The sequence below is a fragment of the Aureobasidium pullulans genome, assembly GCF_000721785.1.
Source record: "Aureobasidium pullulans EXF-150 unplaced genomic scaffold scaffold_3, whole genome shotgun sequence".
Classification (NCBI taxonomy): Eukaryota; Fungi; Ascomycota; class Dothideomycetes; order Dothideales; family Saccotheciaceae; genus Aureobasidium; species Aureobasidium pullulans.
Genome location: NW_021941023.1, coordinates 771,545 through 790,394, shown reverse-complemented (window position 1 = coordinate 790,394; position 18,850 = coordinate 771,545). Strand labels below are relative to the sequence as shown.

Genomic DNA, 18,850 nt, shown 5'->3' with positions numbered 1-18,850 from the left:
AGCCAATGGTTTGACATCAATATATATAAATAATGTTTCGTGGATTTACTTGAAAGCAATGCCTGGCAAGCATAATTGTCAAACATGGTGAGAGCAACGGACACCGTCACGATCTTCCGATTGCGACACACATTCTGGAGGGAAGACGCTCCCTGCGACTGTAGAGGAAAATATGTTTTCCGAAGTGCCACCAAAAGGTTGTGCACGCTGCACACACGATGGTCCGTCGCTCCTGACAAATCGCACCACGGCACTCCAGATTTGTCTGCCGAGGTGAAGATATTCCACGATCATCAGCAGATCATAATCGCAAGCCGAATCAAGTACGCTAGATACGGAAACTGAAATATCCCAAGAAGCATGAGGATTTGCTATATGGTGAAGCCAAGATAGGAAACCGAGGTTGGGACTACCCTTGCGAAAGCATGCCACTCGATGGCTGCCAGCAGCGCTGTATATCCCGGCTACATACCCTAGAAGAAAGAATGTCTGAGTAAGACATCCGGAAACCAAGTCGATAGATACCTTGATGATGCCTTCGCACCAAGCCAATAACTTGGCTAAGTACGGCTACCAGTCTCATGGAGCCCGGCTCCGCAACACACCATCGTCTATAGAGTTCCGATGCAGATCATGGCAAGAAGCTGCTCGAGCATGCCACGAACCATCATGGCAACCGGAAGAACTCCAGGGAGTGGTATTATCTCGCACCCTTACCCTCTCCACCTGAGTCGAATTGTGGCTAGTTGAAGCGCTCGACTCGGTATCTCCACTTGGTCAAGAACATGACTTCCTGACCGAGAGAAGGATTCATGCATGAGGGCAGAGCAGAAAGTTTGATAGACTCTGAGAGGGCCAACTCTCTGAGTCAAGTGGTCGAGTGTCAAGCAAGAAGTTTACTTTCTATCCGGAGCACAAACCTATTGTCCGGATGCATGGTGTGTGTGTGGTTGTATCCGTGAACCTTGACTTCTCCGCACCAAGGAGCTGAACCGGAGCTGTAACCGAGAGTCTGTCGACTTCAAGATATGTACTCGAGTACAAGCAACCTGCTCGCTGCGAGTCGCTGATGACTCGGGACGTCTTGTACTCATCGTCAAACTGGTTCGGGCCCGGAGACCAGGTGGGGAGAGAAATGGGAACATGCGAACTGCGAGTAATCGCAGCGCTTTGCAGGACCGCAGAGCCTCTGGCTGCGATTGCGATCACCACTGCAGCCCTTGTCGCCCGTGGCGTCTGCACTGCCCCAGCTCGAGATCTGTTGTCCTGGACACGAATAGGAGGGTGATAAGAGTCGCCGGCACTTGGTGATATTCTTGGACAAGGGTCTTTGGTCGAGATAGACACCGTCGAGCGCCGGCAGGATAGGGCTCGTCAAGACGTTGAGTAGACTTCGAAACTTTCCGCGGAGCGTGAGAGAAGCGGCTCAAAAAACACGTGTCTCCCCTAACGATGGAGGAAATACGAAGGAAAAGAGGGTTGGAGGCAGCGGGCCGCAGCATACCGCGATCGTGGTACGATGATAGGCGTGGTGGGCTAATGTGGTCTTGAACTTCCTTCCAATTCAGCTCCTCAAGGATTTGCCGGTAAACAAAAGGAATCTCCAACGGGGCTGCGGGCTTTCCAAGGCAAAAGCGACAGGCGAGTCATTGCGTATTTCAGCTTAAGGCAGGGGTTGCATACCGTGAAATGGACTTACGACTGCAAGATCGTTGGTGACAGCATTCGCGCAAACAGCTGAGACAGCGCCGTCTGTTGCAGCCCCTCTTCCTCCATCCAACGGCGGCGGGGCTTGCATGCCGATATCCTCAAAAACCTGCACGAGCGAGCACTCCTGCCTTCTTTGACGGGAAATTGGAACATCAGGGCTTTCGATGTCAGGTTTTTAACTCGCTCGTCCAGAACGCGCAGGTTCTCTCCTGCAGCCTTCTCGGCCTGGCCTGCATTAGCCACACAGGATTTGCATCGTGACAGCCTGCATGCATGCACGACATCCACGCCGGTCCAAGTCTCAAGGTTACTACTGCCATACATCGTGTGTCTGGGTCTCTGGCTGCATTCAAGCAAGGTCCTATCGACATAGAATCGGCAGTCGCTGGTGCAAGGTGAATATTGCCAATCTAATACATGCTCCGCTTGCCTATCTCGGGCCGCTGCGATCGTCTGGTTGGCTTGTAACGGCGTAAAAGGTACTTGTAGTTAACCAATGTCAAGCAAAGTCATGAACCAAGACCTTGGTCTCGATGCGAAGCTATTGAAATAGATCGTGACATGACATACAAGTATATTCACTAGGGTATTTTTCATTGTTTGTTGTGATGATCATCAGGTCAACAAGACGAACAGAAGAGAACACAGAAGTGGAACTAGTGAAGTGATGGTGAAAGAGCGATTGGAGGCATTCGAATTGAGTCGGAGGTGCAAAGTTGCCATCCTCTTGTATCTCAGAAACGCCTATGTACAGATAAGTGATCGAACAGTCCATCTCCCTAGCTATGCTGTGGTCGGTAAGAAATGTATAAGCCCATTTTTCCAGTGCTGTTCCACCCAAAAGCTGTACAATTTGGAACGCCGCCCACTACCATCGCCAGTATTGAAGTGAAAAGCGAGGACAAAAGAAAGTCAAGTTGCTGAAAGAGTTCTGTGCAACTTGTGTAGTCTAGGCGCGCTGTTTACGCCAAAAGGATGGGAAACGCTGCGCAATGAAAGTCCAGAAGAGATATGTTTGAACCCGCTGTACAAAAGATGATAAAAGACAATGCGGATATTGAAATATGCGGTAAATGCTGAGAGAAGGTATTGCACCTTCTTGAGCAAAGATCGACAAAACAGTGGCCCTTTCTGTCGGAACCGGGGTATGTGACTGAAACTTAGTAGCCGGAAGGAAATATAAAAACAAAAACAAGATGCCGATGAGACGCTAGGAAATGCTGACAGCTAGATGATGATGATAATCGAACTCCAGAGTGTGACGAGCACATATCCGGTATGTACAACGCGTGAAAGCCAGATAGGTACAATATGTGTAAACAGTGTGATAGATGATGCCTGTTAGCTCAAAAGCAAGGGCAGCGGTGTGACAAGCGCATGGCGACAGATCACTTGAATCTAGTCTCCGTCTGTACAGCAAGAATGGATGCTGCAGCTGATGAAGCCCATTCGTGATCGTCATATGGAGGAGTGGGCCACTGAGGATTTAAGCTATCCCGCTGCCTCCGTGGCGTGATGACCATGGATTTGGTAGGCGTCATGTCCGTTTGTCCAAAGCCAATGTTGTTGTCTTTGGATGGGGAAGGTGTTAGGTAGGGAGCCGAATAGCCGGGGTCCGAAGTCACGTGCGCAATGGGTGGTCTGGCGTTTTCTTTGCCCGAGGACGGCTTAGCTGGAGTGGGCTTCTCAAGACGTCTTGCTGCACGACGCGCGTTGGTCAATGCCTCGTCAAGTAACTCCTCCTCTTCGTCAGGGGTTTCGTATTGTTGACGAGGGTTCAGTGATTGCCTAACAGATCGCCGTGTTCGGCTGGTAGTCTGTGCGTTGACTGAAAGTGCAGGCGAGGTGCGTCCATCAGCGACTGTGGATAGCGAATGGTGTCGCTTCAGGATAGGCGTGCTTGACATGCGCTGGACTTGTCGCGCCGGGGCATTGGAGACACGAGCATCAAGGCTGGATCGAACGCTTTCCAAGGCCTTGTCAAGGTCTGAGAATCCAGTGTCAGTAGCAGAGTCGCGGGCCGGTGGGTCTACCGTCAGTGATGATCGGTTACTCGACGCCCATGGCGCGCATCCAACACTGGTCGGTTCGGGCTCCTCAGGTCCAGGTGATCCGGGGATTTGGTTGCGACCAGAGAATCTACGAGCTCTTTTGCGAAGGTGTGAGAAGAAGCTCTCTCTGATGCTTCCTGTAGGTGAGGCAAGACCGCTCATGCCGTTAAGCGCCTTCTCGGCTTCCTGACGGTGATATTCTGCGTAATGGTTGCCATGAGAATTGACTGAGAGTTGTCTTGAAACCTTTTTCTTTTCGGTAGCTTCAGTCTTCGCGCTGGCATTGACTGCATCGTGAATTGGTGAAGCTGGCTTGATTGACGGCAAAATAGGTATCGGAACGGCACTGTTCCATGTTGCTCTCTTGGCGAACGGAGGGCGAAGTTTCATGGAGCCAGTACCTTCTGCAACTTTTGCGTTAATTGGGGAGGGATGCGATGTAGGGGCATGAGGAGCTTGAGGAGTGTGTTCTGGAGGGGGAGTAAAATCGGCAGTGCTGATTGACTTCCTGAACCAGGAGGACTTCTTGAGTGAGATGCTGCCTTGATTTGATTCTGGCGAGTTCTCGATGCTTCCCAGAGTGGAGCTCTTGGTGCGCAGGAATTTTGCGGTGTTGGAAGACTTGGGTCTCACTGGGTCGACCGCATCTGCGAAATACTCGTGCTGGAGAGCTTGCGTCGAAGTTGGTCGAACACTGGGATCCCACATCAAGCACCAAGTGATGAAGCGAGCGAAACTCGCGGACCATTGTGGTGCTTGAAGAATAGTTTCCATGGGATGAGGGGCCATCTTCGGGAATGAAAATCCAAGCTTGCCAGCCAGGCGCACACCGTCCTTCCACTCTCCACCTCCAAGCTTCTGACCATGCTTGTTAACCCAGAGACCAGGGCTTCCCATGATCTCGCAGACTCTCCAGACTTGGTCGACTTCGTTACCACCAGGGAACAGAGGCTTCAATGTAGCAATCTCGACAGCCATAGCACCAAAAGCCCAGATGTCCACCGGGGCCGAGTACTGGCCAGCTCTGAGGAGTACTTCGGGCGCGCGATACCATCTCGTGGAAACATATGTTGTGTAGGGAACCATGGAGTGAGTCTCACGCGCTAGCCCGAAGTCCGCCAGCTTGATAGTATATGTTGGTGGCGTTGAGGGGGGAGTCACTAGCGACGAGTATCTCTTGAAGGCGCTTTGTGTGTCGGGTGCCGAAGAAGACACGAGGATGTTTTCCGGTTTGATGTCGCGGTGGAAGAAGTTATGCTCATGAATGTGTTCCAGGCCACCGAGGATTTGGAACAAGATGCTTTTAACAACAGTACCATCAAAAGGCTTGTGATCCCGGGTCTTCATCAGCTGATAGAGGTTGCCGTCCATGTTCTCCATGGCGATGTGCAACTTCTTGCTAAGAGGGTCCAGGAATATATCATAGGCCGGCACAAGATGGGGATGAGCTGGTATCGACTTGAGGAATATGACTTCTCTGAGGTCCATACATTGCGAGAAGGATTCGAAGGTCTTCTTCATGGTCTTAACGGCAACCTGTAAACTCTAAGTTAGATGCGATCTGATAGCTTTCACGTTAGATGATCGACATACCAGAGTGTTTCTTCGTACAAGGTGAGCGCCAGCGCCTCTTGTCCTTGCGAGAACGACACTTCCGAAACTGCCATCACCAATGTCCTTGATGATCTCGAACTTATCTTCAAGGCATAAGGCACCGGAGTTAGTGTTCGAGGACCAGCCACGAAATGAGTTGTCAATTGCCACAGTCATGGTTGATGTGAGCTTGCTTGATGATATCAAGCTCGAGCCTAGAAGCCTGTGAGAGATACCCTACAGCATCTAAATGCAAGATGCAGAGTACGAAAGAGAAAGACTCTTGACGGGAAACATCAGTCTGTGTTGCACAACATGGCGGGTCGCCTATCGATCGTGGAGGTGGAAGCATACCGGTTTCACTAGGATCAAAGTCTAGGCATACGATAGCAACGTATTGGTGCAGTGGGAAAGACAATCAGGACTCGGGAGGCCGTTGAAGAGCTGAATGTTGTCTTGAGGGGAAGCGGTGTTGTATTAGGATTAGTTTGTAGCGGGAGTAACGGGTATAAAGGTTGGATGGTTGGATTGTTTGGTTGACTGAAGGGTCGTATGCGGTCAGTGTTTAGGTCTGTGTGGTCGGTAAGAAAATAAAGGAGCGAAAATACACAAAGAGAGGGTTGGCTTAAGGAGAAAAAGAAGAAGGAACGTCAATGTGGTCAAGAGAGATGCAGTAGCAGAAAGTCGGGGACTCTCACTTGGTATCCTAGCGGATGATCACAACGCACGGAGTCCTGATGGTCCGCGCTAAATGGCCGTTGCGCTTGCGACTCGAGTCTACAGCCTGAGACGTCGAAGCTTTCTGGAGCCAAAGCGGTCAGGGATGGATGCTCGCATCCGACAAGGGACGTAATGTACTGTAGAAACATATGAGTATGGTGGACACCCCTGACAATCTCGGCTAAACTCACGGCTTCCAGATGAAGAGAAGAGTGATGAACCCCGGACTGGATGCAGCAAGAAGGCGGGTGCCAGAACGACAGTTTTGTGAGGCTGGTAGAGAGGTTGGTTGCCTCTGTTATGTGACTCGCAGGCACGAAAGAGAGTCAGCGCCCTCGGCAGCGGTACCAGAGGAACAAAGGGTTCGGATTATTGAAGCAAAGACCATGTAGATGATGCTAGATTAGCGTAGACGAAAGAGGCGCGCCTGTGGCTTTGGCGTGTCTCTTGAAACCTGTGTCGATGCTTTTGGAGAAACAAAAGTGGAAGAAATATTGTGCATGGCAGATACAGTTAGTGTTGTGAGATCCACGTAAGAAGGAAAGCGCAGTCAGGAACTTCCGCCAGCGCTCCTGCCTCGCCCCCAATTTACAAACAACAAATCCCGGCGCATGGCCGTGGTTGTCAGCCGAGTCATGGCTGTCGGGCTCCAACTCGAAGCCTCCAAGCGTTCATTAATTAAAGTGCACAGAACTATCTCCTCTCTCATCTGTATTAGGTTTCATAGACATATTGCACAGCGCCTTCCATTATTCCGGCCGTCAGAGGTCAGTCAACAACTTCGCTGGACACAATCAATAAAGTTATTCTACTGCATCGAGGAAGCCGTTGGTTAACCATCTGTGTATTGCTATTTAGAGTCCTTCATACCTTGCGACGGTGCCAAGGTTCATCCAGCACTTGATCCGCTGCCACGATCGGCCGACGAAACGACTCAGTCCTCCAGTAGAGTTTTCGGGTCATCGTCTGCCGCGAGCTACTCGCACAAGACCCGCGCGACTCGACAGAGAGATCTTCGAAAATGGCAGGAGAACAAGACCCTTGAATTTATGTTGACAGGTGGTAGAAAGGCTGTGTACGCGTCGTTGACTGGTGAGATGCCGCCGTACGCTTATCTGCCATGGCTCGCGGCAGCGATGTTATGGTCCCAGGTCCCTTGGATCTGCATGTTTCCAGGCTCCCTACCACAGACCTAGATTGATTGTCACATCGTGTTCATTGGTGGGCTATATCTGCCTGCACACCGATGTTCTGATTCGCCATCTTCTCCGGTCACGCTCTAGTGAATGCCGGGCCTCGGGGAGTAGGCGGGTTGAGCTTCCATCCAACATTTATGCATGCTCGACCATGCAAGTTTACAACCGCAGCGGAAGGGAGGCAGCATCTGCGAACGTGTACGGAGTACCGTCATCCATGCGCTTCCGGATTGCCAGTCAGGATCAAGGCAGAGGCAACTGGAAGCGCAGAGTGATGTAACGGACGAGGTCATCTTTGCAGCAATAACAGGTATTGTGTGTTTACGGACTCGACTTTCTTTGTTTTGGATCGACAGGAACAGGTTTGTCCCCCTGTTTGTCAGCGGGAAAAAGCAAAATGTGCTGCTCTCTTTACAATTCAAATTCTTACAGAATGAATCCGACCACACAAGTCGTCATTGCTCATAACTCTGAGACGAGGGGCCGCCGACGCCTGTCCGTGTTGATTTTCATAGAGTCGTCAATGGTGTACCAAGATCTCAATGTTCGCGGAGTATCTGGGGCTGTGTGGCTATCATGCGTTCACGCTTGCCGTGACGGCAGGATAGATGATGAATGATGTGACCTCGGACTCGCGAAGAGGAACAGGTGTTTCGCTACTCCTGCCCGGCGGCGACGATGTCTCTCGCCTGTCCAGTCTCGACACCCGAGTTGCACAGCATTTAATCTGACTTGATTACCTCCGAATAGCCTTATCTCCCACGTGTTTGATGCAGAGTAACCATGCTCCACGAGGCTATCTGCAAGTAAGAGAAGCATGCAGTGTCGACTGTGCAACAGCGACAGCCGCATGGTGTTGCTTGTCATATACAAGGTTCAAGCGAACGAGCTCTTTGTTCGCGACAACTAACTACCTCGTCCGAGTACAAGATCAATTTTCATATTGACCCGTTACCAATGACTCGGCCTCGGATATCGATCTTCGAGACAACCAACTCGTTTCTTTTGAATGTCAATGTCGCTACTGAGAGTACAAATTCCCCCTTGTTCGGCATGCTCGTTCCCTTGGCGAATTTCGACCATTTTCATGGAACTTGCTCCAATCTGCACATGGCACAGAAATACATTCTGCATCTGAATTGAATTGCAGATAGACGAGCTGTCAAGTCGAGCTTAGACTGCTCAGCTCTCTCGGGCCTCGAGAAGGGTCATGTCCACCAACGTAGAGCTTCATTTCCACTCAAATGCTATCATCAAAAGCCAAAACCTCTGACCAGCAAGAGTAATACCGGCAAGGTTGCCGGCTCTGTGGAAGATCTACAGGAGCAGGGTCTTCGAAACTCGCCTTCTAGAATATAGTTGGAACGAAGGATTCATATCGCTTTGATTCTCTTGATGCTTGTGTGGCCATATTATACGTATGTGCGAGAGTATTATTGCTTGCCTTTGTCATTCGACCATCACTGGGACCAGCCACCGGGTCTTACACCTCACCGCGGACCACGCTCCTGTTTGAATGAGGCAAGCAAGGCGGGCTGGGCTGGACGGCTCCCAGATCTTCTGTTTCCATTTGCTTCCCTTTGATCCGAGACGAAGTCCACATCATCAAGAACGATAGAGAGACGAAGGAGCCCCAGAAGTCTGGTTCGTCTGGCGTTCGCAAGCCACGCTGTTGATCCGTTACCCAGTCAGAGAAATACTTTTTTCTTATTTCCATCGTGAATCGCGTATGTATGCCCTATCTTTGCCTCTCCTACGTACGTAGGCAATAGAAACACACGATGACCAGACCAGAGACTTTTTCTCTTGTCTTTGTTGTCGCCTTGAGCGAAAAGGGGTCCTTTCGTAACAATCTTGTGTGTGTGGAGATTGTGGTTGCTGGGACGACGCGGGGCAAAGAGGAAGACTAAACCTCGCGGACTGACTGTATCATCACTCACATCTTGTGGCTCACACTTGCTTGGTCTCTTGGGCCCCATAGTCTAGCCATCATTCGAAACTCTTCTACCAGTTCGTGTTCTGGGTCACCTGCCAAAAGAAAGTCGCGCCATATCTCTAGATTCGGTCCAGGGCAGTCTGGTGGCATGTTCCGCTGACGACGATTCTTGTGTATATCAATATTATCACATACCGCCTATTCTGCGGCGACCGAGAATTCTCCACCACAAAAAAATTATAGCTTGCGAAATCGAAGAGATTGGGGAGCGTAGTCTCTGCTTGGTGAATCGGCTCGAGGCACGAGCGGGCTTTGGCAAAGCGGTGACATTGACACTGACACTGTTTCTGTTTGCTGAATCCCGAGAGGTGGCCGCCTTCACTATATTTTGCCCTTCCAACCGACAATGCGGTTAAACTCCCCTGCTGGGCTCAACTCGTTACGTGAAATATATATACTGCCTTGCCGTCTTATGCCGCTGCCGAGAAGGGCTGGAGATGGGATTATCGATTTTAGCCATGTTCTTTGCCTTGACATATTGCACCGAAGTTTGTGGTTGGTGCTTGCACAGCATGGCTGTCTCAAAGTGCTCGGCGTCTTTTTGAAGTGTCTCAATATGCAGAAGACGATAGCGAAAAGTTAAGGATACGATTGAAGCACGTTCAGTGTCTCTATATACATGCTCCGTGATGTGTTCGCGGAAGTATCTTCCAAAGTGCTCGTGAATCACTGAGATGAAGCTCATCTTGAACTTCCAACCCCTTTAATTTTCTGGAAGGACGTGGAATGATCGTTCTTCGTCTATGCTTGATCAGACACGTAGCAGGCAATAAGATCATCACATACTCATCGTACGGTGTGCCGTGATCCGTATTGTCAACCAGGTTGACGGGGTGGTAATGGGTATGATAGATGATCAGGGTCGTCCAGCCAGCAAGATTGACTTGACTGGAAACATGCATGCTCTCATCCACCATGGAAAACGACGTGTTCGTGCAAATGATCAGAACTCGCTGTAGAAATTGCTTTTGCAGCAAGAACGTGATGCGTAAATTGGGAATGGATGGAATGTCTATCAGGAAGCTCAATCGTCTTCGCTATCACTACCAAAAATGGCCTTGAAAACAGCGTCCCCGGGACGTTCTGCTTCAATTGCCTCATTGACCTCGATGTTTACTTGTGGCCTGGGCGGCGGTGGCTGAAGTGGTTCGGCTGACAGAGTCACGTTGTTACCTTCAGGTGGATTGATCGGTCGTGACCAAGTCTCGCGCATCATCTGATCAATCTTGTTCTGTGAGACCACGTCGAGCCTGCTATCAGAGACGACATCATCGTCGCCTGCAGGACCCTTGCCTGGATCCGCATGGGCAGGTGCTTTGACATTGAATCGTTTGCAAAGCAAGCGAGTAGGGTAGAATTGGAGGCGGGTGCGGGTCATGGGACCGAACATACCAATCTTCGCGGCGGCCTCAGCAGAATCTTCAGGTTTGGATGGCTTCTCTGAAGCAGACGGCATGGTATCCGTGGCTAGACGAGGCGATAATGAAGAGCTGGTAAAGCGAGATGCCATCAAGCCGGAAATTGGCTTGAACACCTCTGCCGCTTGCGCAAATTCCCGCATCTCTTTAGTCCATTCGTCAATAGTCGACCCCTTAACACGCTCAGGCAGCGCGTCGCGTTGACCGCTGCAGGACTCAAGAAATGAACGGTACCGGGCTCGTTTGGCTTCGTCTTCCGCGTATGGCATCCAGCCACTCGTACCACGCTGCAATGCCGACGCCGCGACCGAGCTGTCCAACTTTGGGACGAGATCCCATAACGACTTCTGCTTGTCGGCCTCTGATCTTTGCCAGCCTTCGGGAGCAGTCTCTCCACGTGCGATAGGAAGGTTTGATCTACCTGTTGCAGTGACAAGCTTGTCGCGTGCTGCTTTACTCATGAAGTCGAATATTGATTTTCCAGGAAGCTGTTCTTCACCGAGCACCGCAGCTCGTTTTGCTGGATCCATGGTAGAAGCGCGAGCAGCATCTGCAGTGGACTGATGAGATGGTGAATCGGAATTGTTCATCACGGCGGCCTTTGGCTCCCATCCTGCAGGGATGTCTGGTGGAGGGTATTTGTTCTCTTGAGTAGTCAAAAACAGAGAAGAAGCCAGGACAAAACCATCGATCGGAAGACGGCCGTCATGGCATTTTCTGAACCCATTGTGGTTCCTTTGACCTAATTTTCTGGACAAGAAAGTTGGTTGCTTCACGCCTTTTAGAGCAGGTGTTGCTGTGTTTGCAATGATACCACCTTTCTTCTTCTTCCGATCACCACCAACGATGCGATTATAAGATATTTTTGGGCCCATGTCGTAAGGATCCTCTTCGTCAGAGCCAGTGTCATTGAGAACACCAACTCCAAATCCAGTACGCTTCGTCTTTGATTTGGGCTTGGTCGGTCGAGCAAAGTCCTCAGAGTTGTCTTCATCTCCATTATCTTGTTGGTGTGATGCTGTCGTCTCACCCAAACGCTCTTCGGCAGCATAACCTAGACCAAAGCGATCCTTTTTCCGGTTGAAAGCCACCATACGAGAGTTATCGGGAGCGAAGAGATGAGTCTCATCGCCAGCTGTTGAAGCAGCGTTGTCTTCGATGCGTGCCTTCCTCCTGACCTTGGGCCCGACACCCTGGCCCTGTCTCCAGCCCATCTTTTGTAGAAGTCTCACGCCCATGGTCTCGCCTGCTGGGCGAAACAGATCGCTCATCAAGCCTCGACGCATCTGATCCTGGGTGGTGGAGCCAAAGCCAGCGAAGTCGTCCTGGGTCTGCAGTTTCTGGGCTTCTGCTGCAGCTGCACGATCCTCATCGTCCATGAAGTCCTCTGGACGAGCGGCTTGCGCATCTTTGCGACGATTTGTACGCGATGAAGTAAACGTGGCCGGAGCCCATCCTTCTTTCGAGCCTACGGTGTTGAAGTAACCGGCGCTATAGCCTCCAGTAAAGGCACCGTGAAAACGTTTTCGACCTTGCTCATCTCGAGCGTCTTGTTTCCAGACAGGAACATAAGAGCCATCGTCGCGTGTATCCGAGTCGAGCGGAGGAAGTGGTGTACCGAAGAGAGCAAAAGGAGGGACTTGATCAGCCTCGAAGTTGGCTCTGGATCGCTTGTGTGACATTTTCAGTTTCTGTTCGCATCGTGTCAAGCACTAAGATGATTCCGAGAGTGTCAAGGTCGTTGTACTTACGTCACGACATGAAAGATACTATGAAAAGCTGTCGTGGGAGTATAAAATGTATACAGCTCTCGAGCGACCAGACAGTGGGCTGCACGCTGCACTCTGCGCCGTTACAGGTTGCGACGTCAGAGACTGATGGTTCGTGCTCACGGCGACGTGGTTCTGTAGGTTGTGGAGATCGGCTTGTGTTGACAGCTCGAAAGTGTAGTATCAAACAAACAATGTTTGGATCGATGTGAGGAAGTGACAGTCCAATGGACCTTGAAAGCTTCGGGTGCAGTAAATTTTGCTAGTCTGAAAGTGCACTCATGTACGGAGTATCTGATGGCGAAAAGACGATTATGTGAAGAAAGAAATGGCTGGGACAGTGTGCTAGTTCCAGCCGTTCGTAGGGTTGGAAGTTAATTAGAACAGGGTACGGAGCACGAATAGCAGCAAAGTCAGAGTCTCCTTTCCTACTCGCTCAACTGCTCGGTAGACTCTGTTATTCATTCGTTGGCCGTCTGCCTCTCGTTTCTGCAGGACCAAGTGAAGCAGATTGAGACAGGAAGGCGCATCCCGTGGCGCTCCATCCACCTCTGAAAGCTAATACCACTACTCCCGTCCGACCTCACTCACCCACAAACAACAACAATCAAACCCGTCGCGCTCAAGATATCCACGCTGCCGCCTTCACGTTGATCGCGAATCCACACGGACATAGTCGTGTATCACGTCGTCGATCGGGCGCCCACATACAGGCGGTAGCTCCTCGCACAACGCGGGCTTACCACTGCCTCAACATGTCCGCCGCTGCCATTCCAGGCACCCCCACCAGAGTGCGCAGTCAACATATGAATGCGCCGTCTGCCGATCGGCCCCAGACGACTCCTGCTCGTTCTGACATGCCCCCGTCTCCTCGTCGCCAGTCTTCGCAATCCCAAGCACACACTCGTTCCGCCTCGGCCTCGGCCGCTCCTCCACTCGCAAATGTCGCTAGAAACGATTTTGAGCAATCAAACGTAGCACAACCTCCTTCATCGTCTCGCCATCGTGCTGACGCTCCTGCCCGCTCCGACTCAACGAGAAACCCCGCCTCGGCCAGTCAATCAAGATACCACCCTCAGGACATGCCTTCCTCTAGTTCAAATGGCACTCATGCCGCACCTGCCGCCGGAACAAACGTCCGTCGACGAACCACCATAGATGCAACTACTGGCCACTGGGATCTTGGCAAGACTATCGGTGCTGGCAGCATGGGTAAAGTAAAGCTGGCTCGCAATAAGGAGACCGGTGAACAAGTGCGCATTCCCTCCCGTACTTGAATCTAAGCGCCCATACTGACTCTGCCCAGGTAGCTGTCAAAATCGTGCCTCGTGGATCGACCGACGAACATCGCAACGCCCAAGACCGTGAAAGAGCAGATCACTCCAAGGAAGTACGTACCGCCCGTGAGGCTGCTATTGTCACACTAGTCGATCACCCATACATCTGTGGTATGCGCGACGTTGTCCGCACAAATTACCACTGGTACATGTTGTTTGAATACGTCAACGGTGGCCAGATGCTTGACTACATCATTTCTCATGGTCGCCTGAAGGAGAAGCAAGCACGCAAATTTGGTCGTCAAATCGCAAGTGCGCTCGACTACTGTCATCGCAACAGCATTGTGCATCGTGACCTGAAGATCGAGAACATTCTCATCAGCAAAACCGGCGACATCAAGATCATCGATTTTGGTCTGAGCAACACCTTCTCACCCAAGAGCCTTCTCAAGACTTTCTGTGGCTCACTATACTTCGCTGCACCCGAGCTTTTGCAGGCAAAGGCTTACACCGGTCCCGAGGTTGATGTGTGGAGTTTTGGTATTGTCTTGTATGTTCTCGTCTGCGGCAAGGTGCCATTCGACGACCAAAGTATGCCGCAGTTGCATGCCAAGATCAAGAAGGGAGCAGTAGAATACCCACCTTGGCTGAGTGCAGGTATGTTGGGTTTCCTCTCGCACCTTTTTGGACCGTACTGATATGATATACAGAGTGCAAGAACTTGATTGCGCGCATGCTCGTAACCGACCCCTCGCAACGTGCGACTCTGGCTGAGATTATGGCTCACCCTTGGATGACGAAAGGCTTCGGTGGTCCGCCTGAGAATTATCTGCCCCCTCGCAAGCCTTTGCAGTTGCCACTAGACCCTCGTGTCCTTCAGAAGATGGATGGTTTCGACTTTGGCTCTGCAGAGTATATCGAGCAACAGCTTACCAAAATCATTCAATCTGAAGAGTACCAAAAGGCTGTAGTTGCTACTGAGAAGCGCAATCAGTCTGGTATCTCGGATTCGCAGAACAAGCAGGGGGGCATGTTCGACTTTTACAAACGACGAAAGTCCACCACAAGCCGCGACACTCTTACAGGGCCCTCATCTGAAGCTGTTCAATTGGGAACGGACCCTTTGAACGCCTACAACCCACTACTATCCGTGTACTTCTTGGCCAAGGAGAAGATTGAGCGTGAAGAGAAGGAATCTAATCCAGGGGCACTTTCTATGCCACGCTCACCCGGAGAGAAACCGTTACAGTTGCCAGACCTTCAGCCGCCTGCTGCTGCTTACACAAACACCGCCACTTACGAGATGGCCGGAGAGGCACCCACGGGAGGCAGAAGTCGTCCACGCGCTAGAACGCACGGCGAGGATGAACTGCAGGACGACGTGAAGAAGGCCAGGTCAACCAATCGCGTACCTCCAGTGCCTTCTCCTGCCATCGTGCTCCCTCCGCCTGAACATACACCAGTGAAGAAAGAGAGTGCTGCAGTGGGCTTGCTTCGCAGGCTCAGCACAAGACGGCACAAGGACCCTGAAAGGCCCGCACCAGCGGCGACAGGGGACGCTTACTCAACCCCTAGGAAGAGTTTCAGTATGAGGAGACAGCGAGACACGAGCGCCAACAGGCTTCAAGCCGAGCCTGTTGTGGAGAAGCAAACCGAGACGCTACTCACACCGACGGCGGAGCGCACTGGATTGGGCCGCTCTACTAGCGTCAGTGCAGCCGAGCACAGCCGTAATGGTTCCCGCCGAGGTGTGTCTGAAGGATCAAGTGCTCGACCAGTGGCAATGACACCACAACCGACCAGACGGACCGACAGACAATATGGAGATGCCTCCTCAGATGCCGAAGCGTCAGGATCCAGGACTATGCCTCTTACGTCAAGAACGAAGTCCATGGGCCATGGTCGGAAGGAAAGCTTCCAAGCACGCAGAGCTCGGAGAATGGACATCCGCACAGAAGATGTGCCAGAGGAAACTGACCAAGATCTTCGGGAAGTTGAGGCGGTTCGTTCGGCTAACAGCGCGGGCGAGAGTCCCAATGGGATCAAGCCTGTTTATCTCAAGGGCCTGTTCAGTGTATCAACCACCAGTTCGAAGCCATTGGCTGTGATTCGTACGGACATCATTAGAGTCTTGAAACAGCTTGGTGTCGAATATCGAGAGATCAAAGGTGGTTTCAGTTGCCGACATGCCCCGAGCATCGACATGGAGAAGCCCAAGGACGAACAGGCAATAGGTTATGGAAGCCACAGACGCAAGATCAGCTTTGGTGGGCTCATGGGAGGTAGTAACAACACCGAGCCATCCACACCTACGCCCCCACGACCCACGCGACCTAGACGGGATAACAGCTACACTGCTAGCGACAGTTCAGATGATGATGAAGAGAGAAGGACTCGTGGCCAGCAGCACAATCGAGCTGCGGGCGAAACGTCGACACACGTGCAGAGTGATCTTGGTGAAGGTATGGTTCTCAAGTTTGAGATCTTCGTGGTCAAGGTACCTTTGTTGAGCCTGCACGGGATTCAGTTCAAGAAGGTGGATGGTGGTACTTGGCAGTACAAGAACATGGCGCAGACCATCTTGAACGAACTGAAGTTGTAAAGAAAAAAGGACGGAACGGGAGAAGGTGGTGGAGGTAATGGAAGACATGAGTACGAGAAAGCATAGCAGGCGTTCTTGCAAGCAGGCAGGCGTTTGGATGATGAAGCAAAAGGCAGATTTATGGGCTTAATTATGGGAGTCCTTTGACTTGACAAGCACGAACTTGGACTTAACAAAGGCACAAATATGGAGCATATCTAATTCATGGCCGAAGTATATGCCACAGAGATCCCTCATTGTCCCATTCTCTTGCTATGATTGTTCGGCGGGTAGGCACAGTGAAGCAGACATGGCTGCGTGCATGAGGCACAGACCACATTCACAGATCAGATAAGCTTCGCGGAGTCGAGGAAGCGTAACTCATGCGTGCGCTCTCCTCTCTTGACCACTCAGATCGTAACAGCCAAACGCCCAGCGATCTCTGCCGCTCCTTCCACTCCTCGACTCGAAGTTCCTACCGTCACAATCAATCAATCTGTCTACCTTCAATACACGCGCAGCCAAGATGCTGCCTTCGCAGCATGTCTTCTCGCATCAGCACCAGCATCAGCATCAACACCATAATCAGCACCAGCAGCATTATGCGCCGCAGGACTGGCAGCAGCAAACCCACCATCACCAGCAGCCGCATCACGGCTTACAGCAGCAACACGCTCAAGCCCAAGCCCAAGCTCAGGCTCAGGCACAGGCTCAGGCTCAGGCCCAGGCGCAGGCACAGGCTGCCGCTGCCGCCGCCGCTGCAGCAGTTGCGCAACAACAACACTACAACCGCATCGCTGTGAACAGCTCCGCTTCCGCCGCCAACATGCAGCCTTCGCACGAACATCAGCTCCAGTCGAGCGATGGCGCCGTCAGTGACGAGAACCGTCGCGTACTCGAATGGATTGCCCAGATGATGAACCCGACGACACGCGAGGGCGCCTTACTTGAGCTGAGCAAGAAGAGGGAACAAGTTCCCGAGTTGGCCCTGATCCTATGGCACTCATTCGGTATGTATCCATGTGTCCAGTTGTGACTGACAAAGGCGCTGATTCGGACTAGGCGTCATGACTTCGCTTCTACAGGAAATCATCTCCGTTTACCCTCTCTTGAATCCCTCGCAGCTTACGGCAGCTGCCTCCAACCGCGTCTGTAACGCCCTTGCTCTGCTCCAGTGTGTGGCCTCGCACGGCGAGACTCGTGGCCTATTCTTGGGCGCCCATATCCCGCTGTTCCTCTACCCGTTCCTCAACACCACCTCCAAGTCGAGACCTTTTGAATACCTGCGCCTCACTTCTCTCGGTGTCATTGGTGCACTGGTCAAGAATGACAGTTCCGAGGTCATCAACTTCCTCCTGACAACCGAGATCATTCCCCTCTGCCTGCGTATCATGGAGACGGGCAGCGAACTCAGCAAGACAGTCGCCATATTCATCGTCCAGAAGATCCTGCTTGACGACCTCGGTCTGCAGTATATCTGTCAAACATACGAGCGTTTCTACGCCGTCGGGACCGTCCTTTCAAACATGGTCAACCAGCTCGTCGAGCAGCAGACAGTGCGCCTGCTCAAGCATGTAGTTAGATGCTTCCTTCGGTAACCTTGCCTCCTAATTTCTTAACTGTGTTCTATGCTGACCATCACCGCAGCCTCAGCGATAACGCCCGCGCCCGTGAGGCCCTCCGCCAATGCCTGCCCGAACCCCTCCGCGACGCCACCTTCTCGTCTGTTCTGCGCGATGATGCTGCGACCAAGCGTTGTCTGGCACAACTGCTGCTTGCACTCTCGGACCAGGTCGCCGATCCCACGCAGCAGAATCAGCCCTCCCTCCTACCCTGATCAACCATTCTTATTGCACCTACCATTCTTGTCCAATCTTTGACAACCCATCTTTGTCGCCTTTTTTCTGCTGTTACCCCAACCAACGGACACCAACACGAAGACACGCATCATTTTCCGACTTTCCTATCGGCGTCGTCATGCAAAATCGACAAAAGCAGTCTCGGCTGTCAATCAGGGACAACAGACGCAAATACCCTCATCACGCCAATGTACTTAAGACCATGCCCGGCAGGGCTCTCGAGGGGGACGTTTCATCTTGATCTCTCCTCCTACCCTTCTTCTGGGGATCTGTTTTTCTTTCTTTTCTCTATACCAATCTGTTGTTGTAGTAGTAGTCGCAGTTTCTTTTATTCCTTTTTACTTTTGCGAAAGGACGGGGTGGGCAAAAACCGGCATGCGGGAACCAAACACGAGGAGTTCACATTGGCATTTATTCTTTTTATTCCATGCGCACAAACGAAAACCCGGAGAGATGGAGGAGGCTAGGCGTCTTTAACAACATCCGGGAAAGTAAAGGAGTCTCTTAGTGTTTTTCTCGTTCTGCATAGCACTGCGAGCTCCATCTGTTGCTTTCTTTCACACACATGATTTTTTTTTTGGTCTCTGATTTCGACACATACCCCTTACACCTTTTCCTGACTTTGCTTTCATCTTCTAGCATACCCAAAAGCATCTATACACTCCTATCTGCTCTCTGCT

The 18,850-nt window shown here is 51.5% G+C and overlaps 4 protein-coding genes across 4 annotated transcripts; 2 read left to right on the top strand and 2 right to left on the bottom strand.

The window, feature by feature from the left end:
- Window positions 1-3,098: 3,098 nt before the first annotated feature.
- M438DRAFT_267360 (kinase-like protein) lies at window positions 3,099-5,531 on the bottom strand (the record flags this gene model as incomplete). The annotated part of the gene is made up of 2 exons (XM_029900179.1): window positions 3,099-5,297; window positions 5,355-5,531. The coding sequence occupies 2 exons, from the start codon at window positions 5,529-5,531 to the stop codon at window positions 3,099-3,101; spliced, it is 2,376 nt and encodes a 791-aa protein (XP_029763870.1).
- A 4,329-nt stretch (window positions 5,532-9,860) lies between these two features.
- M438DRAFT_342817 (DUF1604 domain protein) lies at window positions 9,861-12,710 on the bottom strand. Its single transcript, XM_029904853.1, has one exon. It carries the CDS (start codon window positions 12,364-12,366, stop codon window positions 10,291-10,293), a length of 2,076 nt encoding a protein of 691 aa, XP_029763869.1. The 5' UTR covers window positions 12,367-12,710; the 3' UTR covers window positions 9,861-10,290.
- An 825-nt stretch (window positions 12,711-13,535) lies between these two features.
- M438DRAFT_266249 (Pkinase-domain-containing protein) lies at window positions 13,536-16,332 on the top strand (the record flags this gene model as incomplete). The annotated part of the gene is made up of 3 exons (XM_029900089.1): window positions 13,536-13,706; window positions 13,760-14,387; window positions 14,441-16,332. The coding sequence occupies 3 exons, from the start codon at window positions 13,536-13,538 to the stop codon at window positions 16,330-16,332; spliced, it is 2,691 nt and encodes an 896-aa protein (XP_029763868.1).
- An 805-nt stretch (window positions 16,333-17,137) lies between these two features.
- Window positions 17,138-18,148, top strand: M438DRAFT_266467 (Rcd1-like protein; the record flags this gene model as incomplete). The annotated part of the gene is made up of 3 exons (XM_029900109.1): window positions 17,138-17,321; window positions 17,374-17,905; window positions 17,959-18,148. The coding sequence occupies 3 exons, from the start codon at window positions 17,138-17,140 to the stop codon at window positions 18,146-18,148; spliced, it is 906 nt and encodes a 301-aa protein (XP_029763867.1).
- Window positions 18,149-18,850: the final 702 nt, after the last annotated feature.